The 11,736-nt window shown below is 47.1% G+C and overlaps 1 protein-coding gene across 2 annotated transcripts in view; it reads left to right on the forward strand.

Moving 5' to 3' along the window:
- Positions 1-11,132, forward strand: part of LOC147101093 (tumor necrosis factor receptor superfamily member 16-like) — a 200,384-nt gene extending 189,252 nt beyond the window's left edge. For both annotated transcript variants that reach the window (XM_085966277.1, XM_085966276.1), the window contains exon 6: positions 8,782-11,132. In XM_085966277.1, coding sequence (XP_085822403.1) covers positions 8,782-9,086 — 305 coding nt within the window. In that variant the 3' untranslated portion in view covers positions 9,087-11,132. The remainder of the gene's footprint in view (positions 1-8,781) is intronic.
- The last annotated feature ends 604 nt before the right edge of the window (positions 11,133-11,736 follow it).

Consider the following 11,736-nt stretch of genomic DNA (forward strand, 5'->3'; position numbering starts at 1 on the left):
CTCCGACCTGCACTTACCTAGCGTGCCTGCCATTGTGCTGTGGGCCCGCGTGGGATTTCGACCCTGGGCCTGCTCCAACTGCCGGCGCGCAGTGCTTGCGTATCCCAGGGGCGCAGTTAATTCGAAGCGTCTCCTGGGACCACGTGGGCCATGGAGAGCCAATGGTAGCAGGGAATCTCTATTCATAGATTTGACAGGAAGACCTGTCAAATCTATGAATACAATTCAGCCCCAAAACATCACTAAAATTTCAAATACATTTTTTTTTAATCACATTTTAAAAATAACTATAAATTACATAAAATAACTATTTTAAATGATAATTTAAATTTTTGAAAAAATTAATTACAGTTTCTAATGGGGCAAAAAATAAACTTATCTTTCTTTAAAGTATTTAAAAATAATAAACCTGTGGAAAAAATGTTTTCATTTAACTTAATTCACCACTTACCATGTTAAAAGCAGGCCTTGCGCCTGCTTTTTACATGTGTAGCTCCTGGAGACTTACCCTCCCGGAGAAACCTGCAAAAAAAAACGGAAGTTCCAGGCGTACGCGCTGCCTCTCCGGCGCACGTGTTCGACCTGTGAACCCCTTCCTTCAAGGGAACGGAAGTTCCGGTTTCCCACGCATCCGCAGTGCATGCACGAAATCGGTATTTTCGTTGGGCCTACGTGTGAGTACCCAGCGCGTACTCACCCGTGGGGACCCGAAGTTCTATTAATATCTCCTTATGTGGCTTGCTGTCAAATTTTGTTTGATAACGCTCCTGTGAAGCGCCTTGGGATGTTTTACTACGTTAAAGGCACTATATAAATACAAGTTGTTGTTGGATAGTTGTTTCTAAGTGCTTAATTTTTGCTGCTTGGGCACAAAGAGCGTTTAAACTAAGGAATCTGCTTCTTAAAGCTGCTCTCCATCTGCTACCTCTGGCTATTTCATGGCAGCTTGCTTATATGGTTATACAGCTGACCGTTGCTTGTTGGGACCTTATGCGTTTATCTAGGATCCCCCCGTCTGCATTTGTGGCGACGTGCAGCGACAATGAATTCCAAAGGTAGCCGCCAAAGAACACCTGCAAATCCCTTTCAAGACAGAGACGGCCCTCTTGGTGGCCGTCAAAGTAATTGCTGTTTTAAACTGTTACTTAATGAAGTCCTTCTACTTCATATCAGGTGTATGTCAAATCTCCCAACCTTTTTGGCACAGTTTCCTTGTTTGCAAGGGATACTCAGTTCCTCCATTTCACCATTGAAAACATACAGCCACACAACTTCTCCGCGCATTATGGTGCAAGGTCACCTTCTTGCCTCACGTGTGCATTCCAGGACAGTATTATTGAGCCCCTGGTCTTCTAACTCTAGTCACTTTCAACTCACACTGCCTTAGAGATAAAAAGATAAAAGTGCTCATGCTAGAATTATGAAATAAAAACAGAAAGTCCTGGAAAAAGGATCATAGAATCACAGCACAGAAAGAGGCCATTTGGCCCATCATGCCTGTGCTGGCTCTTTGAAAGAGCTATCCAATTAGTCCCACTCCCCTGCACTTTCCCAAAAGCCATGCAAATCTTTCCTTTTTTGGAATATATCCAATGTCCTTTTGAAAGTTACTATTAAATCTGCTTCCACCGCCCTTTCAGGCAGCGCATTTCAAATCATAACAACTCGCTGTGTAAAAAGAATTCTCCTCTGCTTCCTCCTGCTTCTTTGGCTAATTATCTTAAATCGGTGTCCTCTGGGTGCCGACCCTCCTGCCACTGGAAACAGATTCTCCCGATCTACTCTATCAGACCCCGACATAACTTTGAACACCTCCATTATATCTTCCCTTAACCTTCTCCGCTCTAAGGAGAACACTCCCAGCTTCTCTAGGTTCTCCACCTAACTGAAGTCCCTTGCAGAAGATTGCTCTTATGCAGCTACTGGTTAGGATACAAGGGCTGACCCAGCACTGTCCAGGGAGTATGACCCCAGTGCCCAAACTTCCCGTCAAGCCCAATTTAAATATCCCTGGTGCAAACTGGGACATATCATGCAGGTCAAAGGAAAGAGGAAGTCTGGGTGCTCCTGAGATCATAAAGGCAGCACAATGTGGAGCTCGTGTGAAGCATAAACACTAGCATGGGCCAGTTGGGCCGAATGGACGATTTCTGTGCTGTAGACTCTACGGGCTGGATTTTACTCACTGAGACAAGTTGGGGGTGGGACTGCTGTCTTCTGGGTTCTAGTCCTGCTCCCAGCGACGTCCAACGCACAGACACTATTTTCCCCTGATTGGCCTTATTAAGCCCGCCCTGTGGGCTTGCTGGCCAATTAAGGGAAAGCCGGTGTCAGATGATGTCAGTTGATGATGCTTCATCTGGCGGTTTTCTTAAAGGCACATGAACCATAATTTTTTGACAGATGATTTGACAGTGTTTGACAGCATTGAGGTGCTGTCAAACACTGACAATCACTGTCCAAAGGTGAGCCCTTGTACCCAGGCTCTCCAATGACTCTCTCCTTAGGATAAAACAGATGGCAGCTGCAGGTGAGGGTACAGAAGCGATCTGTCACTTTTCCCATTGAGGTGAGGCCGCACAAACACTCCAAAGCTTGTCACCTACAGAAAAATCTAAACACATTAAAAATGACTTTCCGAACATTTCCTTACCTCTGATACTCACCAGTGTCCCATTGCATCCTTCACACCACTTCTGCAGCTGTCATCTATACACAAACATTACAACAGACCCAGAGCACGCCTCACTTACCCTGGCGTGGTTCCCCGACGTTGGGAAGCCCGTAGCAGAAGTCTAAAAATTAGAAAAAGCCTCTTAGCTGCCTGTTAACTACCTGTTAACAGGCAGTTAAGTGGCTATAATCCTCTTCCCGCCACTAGGAGTTGGGTCCCTGTGCAAATCGGGGACCCGACTCCTGGGAAGATTGGTTGGAGGTGGGTTGGGAGTGGGTTCGGGACTTTCCCAGCAGTCCCGCCTCCAAACCCGCCTCCAAACCCGCCTCCTCAGGGCTGGTAAAATCCAGCCCGTAATTCTCTATGTAATAGCATCTGATGAGCTTTATCTACTTGCCAGTGAGGGGTAGCGGTGTAGAAAGAACAACTGAATCCTTTATAGAAAGAAAGAAAGAGGAAGAAGAAGAAGAATCCTTTATGGCAGGATTGAAAATGTACAGCTCTTATCAATTTATTAAACTTTCTTTGTCCCAGCATTTTTATTTCCCTCTTGTATAGAAACTGAAGTAATTCAATTGATTGACCAATCACAGTTTTATATTTTTTAAGTGTCGAAATCCATTTTTGCCCAGGCAGAAGCTAAAATTTACATGTCTCTAAACCTCTTGTTTAATTTAATGTGCCTTCCCCAGTCAATATGCTCTCGCTGCTGTGCCAGGCTTTGAAAGAAGCAGTAACCCGATCAGGAACCCCACAATCTGCCTTGTAGGCAGCTGCCGTGGTGCCAAGCAATAGGAGGAGAATCAGGAAAAACAAGTGTGGGTATGAGGAATGGTAGTGGGGAAATATTAGGAAATTCACAGAAGTTACAACATGGAAACAAGCCATTCCTGCTAACCAGTCCATGTCTGCATTTACCCTCCATGCGAGCAAATAGGCCTAATCACATTTATTTGCCACGTTACAACATCTCTTTAAATCCTTTTCCTTCATTCACCTATTCAACCTCATTTTTGAATGTTGACATTGTTTGTACCTCAACCAGTAACCCTGGAAGTGACTTCCATAGCCTCACAATTCTCTGTATTATACAGTTAGGAGGAGAGGGGATTCTTGTTATGTGGTAGGGAAACAGGAATATGTGGCTCAGGAGATGGCCAGATAAAGTTCTTCAGCAGCTATTAAGGTTGTTGGTTCAAGTCCCACTCCAGAGACTTGAGCACAGAAATCTAGGCTGACACTCCAATGCAGTGCTGCGGGAGTGCCGCACTGTCGGAGGTGCCGTCTTTCAGATGAGACGTTAAACCGAGGCCCCGTCTGCCCTCTCTGGTGGAGCTAAAAGATCCCATGGCACTATTTTGAAGAAGAGCAGTGGAGTTATACCTGGTGTCCTGGCCAATATTTATCCCTCAATCAACATCACTAAATCTGGTCATTATCACATGACTGTTTGTGTGAGCTTGCTGTCGCAAATTGGCTGTCGCGTTTCCCACATTACAACAGTGACTACACTTCAAAAGTACTTCATTGGCTGTAAAGCGCTTTGGGATGTCCTGAGGTTGTGAAAGGTGCTATAGAAATGCAAGTCTTTCTATTTTTTTATTTTTTTGTGTTTCTTTCCTTCTGTCTTCCTCCAAATAAGCCAAATTACAAAAGGGAAGGGTGCAGCACAATATCTTACACTTAGTGATCGAGGCAAACATCAATCTGTAACAGGACCTGAAGCAGCAAAAATATAGGGGCAAAAATTGAGTTGGTAGCGCCCCGAAAAACTTAGGCCTAGAAATTCAGTGGGCTGCGCCACCAGTTTGCGCCCAAAGAGGGCACTCAGTGGCTTTAGCGCCACTGGCCACACCTCCCGCGATATTTAGCGGGGCGCTAATGGCGGTGTTAGCCTGTAGCGCTGCGCCGCCACCGATGACGTCATCGGTGTGCGCAGCGCCCCGCTCCCGCCCCAATGACCATATTTGGTCACGCCCGCCTCTTTAACGCCGGTCGCAAATTGCGACCGGTTCACAGGGCCTACCTGTGGCGGTAGTGGCGCTAGTTAAGGTGGAGGTGCGGGGCGGCCGCTTTTTCGGTGGCCGCCTGCCAGCACCTCCGTCCCCGGCCTCCTAAACCTCACCGCCCCCCCCCCCCCCGCGGCATTGCCGGCTGTTTCCCGAGAGCCCGGCACTTCTCCTTGGTGCCGGGCTCATTTGCCGGCACTCGCGAGCGGGGATCGCGCTGTTGCAGGCACCTCCCCCTTAACAGTGGGAGGAAGGCCTGCAGTACCGCAGCGTGCCGTGCCGCAGCGTGTGGCGCTGCGGCCCTTAGCGCGCCGATATTCAGGGTGAGCGCCCCAAGCGGGACGCGGGGAGCCTCGAGTAGCGGCCTGCTTCCGTTTGGGGCGCAGAAACTGAATATCGGGATGGCGCAAGTGGCTCCGCTCGCAGCGGTAATTCCAGCGCCCAGGCGAGCTTGGCGCCCCAAACGGCGCCCAACTGAATTTTTAGCCCTTAGTGTCCCCATGGCCGAAATTCATCGGTAGCCCCCGCCTCCCTCTTGGGGCGCTGCGAGTGAATATCGCAGCACTACGGGCACGTGGCGCCGTGGTACTGCAGGCCTTCCTCCCCTTCTTAAAGGGGAGGGGCCTTGCGCAGCGCGACCCGGGGCCCAGCTGGGCCACCAGGGATCGGAGTGCCGGCAAAAGAGCCCGGCACTCAAGAGAAATGCCGTGCTCACGGAGCGCGGCCGGCACTCCGCGGGGGGGGGTTGCTGGTCTGGAGGCCGGGGATGGCAACGGGGGCAGGTGCTGGCAGGCGGCCAACAACAAAAATGGCCGCCCGGCACCTTCCTTTTAATTAGCACTGCCCCGGCCGCAGGTAGGCCCCCCTGACCCCGTCGGACATAGCGTCTGGCGGTAAGTCAGGGGGCGCTACCGAATATCGCGGCAGGGGCACGAGCGGGGCGCTGCACACGGCGGCACTAATGGTTACCGCCGCCGCTGCCAACCTCCTGCTGAATTTCGCGGGAGGCGCTGGCGGTGCGGCGCACCCGGGCACTAGTTGCTAGGGCGCTAACGGGAGGCGCAAAGCAACCGAATTTTTCCCCCATAATATTTTAATTCAATAAATCAAAAATGAAGTCCAACTTGACAATACAAAGCTGTTCCTTAAGCCTGACAGTACTGAAACAGCAGCTCAGGAGTGCTGGGTTTTTATGCAGGTAGTTTCCCCCTGAACAGCATCTGATGCTGTTAGAGAAAATTCAGGTGCAACGCCTTCTGACATTCATTTGCAGGAAATTGAAGTTGCTGCATGCTCTCCCGGCGCAGACACCAGAATAGCTATAGAGGAAATTTGTGTGCAGTGCTGTTCAGTAGCAAAATGGGAGCAAAGAATTTAGTAACCATTTTTCCTCTTCATTGAACTCATTTTTTGGGTCCTATTAAGGAGCGGGACGGGGGCGAATCAGCCCCATATTGTTTATTAAGAGTAACTCTCTCTTGATGTGTTTCAGGGTTTTAATAAGACGCAATTATAAGTAAAATAAAAGAGATACAATCAAATGATATACTTGCATTGTAATTAGAAAAATGCTGCCTGTTTGACTTTCTGCGAAACTGTCCTTAATTATAGTTCTGACCCCGTCAATTAATAATAATGCATTTCCTGGAAAAATTGGATCTTGCCTATTAAATGCAATTTAAATTGTTGTGCTGTCTTGTTGCTCTACAATCAAGTGCCTGAGCAATGCACACCAGAGCGTGTAATCATCCACTGAAAACAGATGGCCTGTTCCAACCACTTAACAGGTTCCTTGCTAATACAAAAAGAGCTGTCAGCTGCGAGCAGGCTGTTGGCGGTATTCAGCTGCCAAGTGACTTAGCAAGAAGTACACTGAAGCAGGGTTGTCGAAGGTGTGGCCCCGAAACTTGGCCCCCAAAACCCAGGCAACTCTCACCTCATCCCCGATTTGGCAGGGGGTCCACAGCCTTGGGGGCTCTGCTGTGTCGCACTTGTGCCAGTGGAGGCGGGGCCGACAGAATGTCAGGCCCAGTGCCTCATTAAATCTGACTCGGTAAACATTTAACTGCGGAACACCAAGTAACGTTACCTGCAAGCAATTTACTAGGCTGGTCAGAGCCAGATGAAATGCAAGACACTGTCCTTGTGTCTCATGCGGATTACAATGAAGCACTGACTGGCATTACCTTGTTTATACACAGATGCAGTAACAGGCACTGAACCAATAAGTTAACAATAGAAACAATCAGGGTCATTTTAACTGTTGGTGATATGGGATCAGCCGCCCGCTATACACCTCTCCTGATTTTCAATTCCGTTGACTTCATAGAAACATAGAAGACAGGAGCAGGAGTAGGCCATTTGGCCCCTCGAGCCTGTTCCGCCATTCAATGAGATCATGGCTGATCATCCAAATTCAGTACCCTGTCCCTGCCTTCTCCCCATATCCCTTGATCCCTTTAGCCTTAAGAAATATATCTAACTCCTTCTCGAATATAGTTAATGTATTTAATGGGCATTGCTCCGTTTACATGATCACCAAAAGTTAAAATGACCCCAACAAGTGTGATTTCTGATGTTCCCTGTGCCTGAAATGCATCCACTAATCATACAAAACTTGAACTTTCCCTTTAACAATAGCTAAGAGCAATAATGTATTAAAAAAATATTAACTGAGCTACAGGACTGCCTTTGGTTCTCCACAGATGTGCTTTTCATTGGGTTTACAAGGGTAGGCCTAAATGCACTTTTTACTTGGCTCAATTGGTGGCACTCTCACCTCTGATTCATAACGCAATGAACTCTTGGATAAGCTTACAGCTACCCTCTCTTGGCTTTCTCCGAAGGGCCCATCGAAGCATCCGTCGCTGCCTCCTCATGCGCAGCGACCTCACCTGCCCCATCTTTCTCTTTCGCCGGCCTTCCCATCTAGCGTGCCCGCTGTGGGTTAATCGCGCCAACCTCCTTCCTTCCTGTCCCACTCAGCCGCCAGATCAACAATCACCGCTCCTCCCCTTCGGAATGCTTGTTCACTCACGGACAAGGCCCTTGCTATCCACAACCTTATTGTGGAGATATCAGGAAGCTATGTGGGTGCATCAGGTTGGGTGAAAATTAGTGAAACCTAAAAACAAAGAATATTGGATTTTTATAAATATTAACGGATTAAAGATGTTTATTTTGGTTTGAAGTGAAATCTTTAAAAAGAAGCTTTGGCAATATTGACACATCTGATGGGCTGGTCCCTAGGAAATCTTAATAAAGTTCTACTATTTAGTTTAATTACTATATATTTTTTCATTCTTCGTTCATTGATGTCTTGAATATTTGGTTTAGACTCTTAAAACACTCAAATGGTTGAGGAGTAATCTTACTGATCACAACTGGATGAGGGAGCTGAATTAACAGTAGGCATTAAATTAGTGGCCCTCAGCATCCTCCTGCCCTCCTTTCCTGAAGGTGGTTCCACTAGTGGCATTCGCTCTCTGGTACTTTGCCCAAATGGTCCTTATTCATATATGAGCCTTGAAAGAGAATGCAGTTAGGCTATTCAACTTTGGAGGACAATCACAGCCAAGCCTGAGGCTTCCTCACCCAACATCTACAGAGGCACACCTCCAGGTGCAGGTGGCTGCATGAGCAGAAACCTCAGCTAGTTTCCTCTTCCATAACCCTAAAGTGTAGCAGCCAATTGTACAGGCTCCAGCGCTGCTCTGACTGGGGTCAGCTGACTAATCACGGATTGGGGATCAAACTTGAGTCCATCCTGGGTTGAATGACTCAGAGATGGTGACTTTACATCTGAGCTATTGGATAGTCCCATCGTGTCATTACAACTGTGCGCGTATTAACTCATCTGCCTCACCAGCGCTGGTTTGTAACTCTTGTCTGCCATCTTCCCATTATAATCGCCAGCGCTCCCAACTGGAGCCAAAACGTTCAAAGTCCAACTTCAAATGACATACCCCCTTCCCCTGCATTAGACACATCTGCTGTTAAACAACTGCACTGTGCTTGAATTTATAGGAAAAGAAATGCGGAGGTATTCTCCTCGCCACTGCTGTGTCACTTAATGGTGTCTCTCTCTTCTGTTTGTAGCCGCACGAGCAGAGCCAAGCCTTTACAACGCCCTCCCACCCCACAAACAGGAGGAGGTGGAGCAGCTGCTGAACAGTTGCGAGGAGGAGGCAGAATGGTGCAACCTGGCCGGGCTGCTGGGGTATAACGAGGAACACATAGACACTTTCAAGCAGGAGGAGCACCCGGTGCGTGCCCTCCTCTCCGACTGGGCGGCCAAGGACTCGGCCACCACGGACGAACTTTGCACTGCTCTACGGAAACTGAAAAGGGACGACATCGTCGAGAGCCTCAGCAACGAGCCCACAGCCACGTCCGCCGTGTGAGGGTCAAACCAGTCAGCGGCAGCCTTAATTCTCCTGAATGTTCCTTTTGGAATTGGAAACAAAAGACTGGATATAACAGAACGTCTGAAGGAAAAGGGAGTTCAGTCCTATGCTTAAGAACACCCTTAATGTGCACTGATGCATAACTTTCAGTATTGTCCTGCCTTCTCCCCTTTACAAAGTGACTGTGTGCCGCCGAAGCAGAAAGCGCTTTCATGTAATTAAGTCAGATTTTGTCTTTTCTGTAACCATTAGAAGAAAAAAAATATCACGTGCACATTTTCAAATGGGCCAGGTCTTGTTAAACCCGAGTGCTTAAACGGGACATATGTGTAAATGTCAAAGCATGGACATTGTATCTTCTTTGTGCTACAGCACTCTCTGCTAAACAGAAAAAAAGTATGTTACAGTCTTGTACATTGTTAGCAGCCCCCCTCCGCATGTGTCCAAATAGTGTTTGTGTAACTAATTCTAGTGTAGTCCAAAGCCATCAGAGGCGTTCTGGCTAATTCTTCGTCCAGGACGTGTGTGTGTCTTTTCACTGTGAAATCTCTGAAACTTTAGGCGTGTTAATTTTATCTGAAAAGGTAATGCTACATGACTTGGGGAATTTTTTTTTTAACAATAATCCAGCCATTTGTGAGTCAGTGTCAGGGACTGAAATAGCCAGGAGAAGTTTAGTTGCAGTGTTAACAAGCACAGGAGATCTATATCATCTGTCTTCACAATCAAACCACACGACAATGATCAAGGCATCTGGCGTAGAGGGACCTGACGTCGTGACTAGCGAGGGCAATGTGATTCATCCTGTTGCAGAATTCTTCCACCCGTTCTTTGAAAACCATTTCAGTTGTATCTAGGGAGGATAGAATTGAGATATATAGGATTATTTTTCCAGAGTCTGTTCCAAGGTCAGACGTACTGTTCTAAATAATTTCTACATCTGAGTATAAAATCTGCAATCGGATTTCTGAAAGGATGAATGGGTTTAGCACTTGATAGATAGAATTAGTGGTTGTCCCTGATTCTCGGCCAACAGCGGGCTAATTGCCAACATTGCTTTTCAGTTGGAACTGAGGTTTATTTTTGAGTTGTTCATTTAAAATAGTGCAGAAATGCCACTATGTCAGTCCCTGTGAGGCAGAATGTCTAAACTATTGTGTACCACTTTGATTACGCCAGTCATTCTTGCCTATCTTGCCAATGCACCATTTTCTTTCAATATTTAAATCCAAGTATATAGCTATATAAAATGAGAGGCCGACAAACAGAAGTAGATTGAGAATGATTAGGTGTGCTTAGGCAGGGCCCAGCAGTCAATACCCAGCTCACAGGTCTACGATTGTAACTTCAGTGCCTAGTGGAGACCCAAGTCTTCATGGAGATATCCTTTAAGGAAGGAAGCCTGCCGTCCTTACCTGGTCTGGCCTAAGTGCAACTCCAGTCCCACACCAATGTGCCCGCTGAAGTGGCCTAGCGAGCCACTCAGTTATATCGCAACCTTCTCAGGGCAACTAGAGATTGGCAATAAATGCTGGCCTTGCAGGTGATGCCCACATCTTGAGCATGAATTTTAAAAAAGGACGTATATCTGTGATGAGCACTCTGAATTGGTTGGCTAGCATAAAAGTTCCACTGGTGTCAACCTGGCAACTTCATTTTTTTTCTAGATTAAGGAGAGTTTTTCCCTCTATTCCTGCGTTGTCAGTCTCCACCGCTGGCTGAACGTCATTCTTTGGGTGCTGTGGGGAGGCCTCCCGTGGCAATGACCCACAGCTGTGGCTGAGAGGGATGCCATTAAGCCTCCTGGGCTACTTTTAAAGGTACCTCAACAGCTGAAAATGTGTGCAAACGTCAGGGAACCAAATACAAGACATTAACATTTACTGCTAAACATAGCTGCACACTTTCTGCAAACATTCTCAATTTTAGGGAATCAGTCGTTAAGTCTGAGGTCTCCATTGCCATGTCAAAAATGTATGATTTTCTTTCAGATTGCTGAATGTCAAACCTTTTACTAATTAATAAAGTTAACAGTATTATAAAGCTAGTTTACTGGAAATGTTATCACAGAAATGAAACCTTTGTAAAATCGAGCTATTTTCTTCCTGAAAGATTCTCGTCTATGTTCATTTACAAGGAAGGGAATGGGTGGGTTTTCCATTTCTCCTGCCAGTGCAGCCCTGTCCCGAGGCCTCCTTCCTGTTGGGATGGATTATGCCATGGATGTTTATTTTTCCCATTTGAGGCGTGACTCTCCCCTACCATTAAAATCCTGGCCCAAGAACTAAGTGGGTAGCACTCTCACCTCTGAGTCAGAAGGTTGTGGGTTCGAGTCCCAATCCATGGGACTTGGGCACAAAAATCCAGACTGACACTCTCAGTGCCAGTGCTGAGGGAGTGCTACAATGTCGGAGGTTTCGTCTTTCGGATGAGACGTTAAACCGAGGCCCCCACCTGCCCTCTCAGGTGGACGTAAAAGATCCCATGGCCACTATTTCGAAGAAGAGCAGGGGAGTTATCCCCAGTATCCTGGGGCCAAGATTTATCCCTCAATCAACATAACAAGAACAGATTATCTGGTCATTATCACGTTGCTGTTTGTGGGAGCTTGCTGTGTGCAACTTGGCTGCTGTGTTTCCCACATTGC

This window comes from Somniosus microcephalus, chromosome 24, assembly GCF_052327205.1.
Source record: "Somniosus microcephalus isolate GS21.2 chromosome 24, FLI_Smic_1.0, whole genome shotgun sequence".
Lineage (NCBI taxonomy): Eukaryota > Metazoa > Chordata > Chondrichthyes > Squaliformes > Somniosidae > Somniosus > Somniosus microcephalus.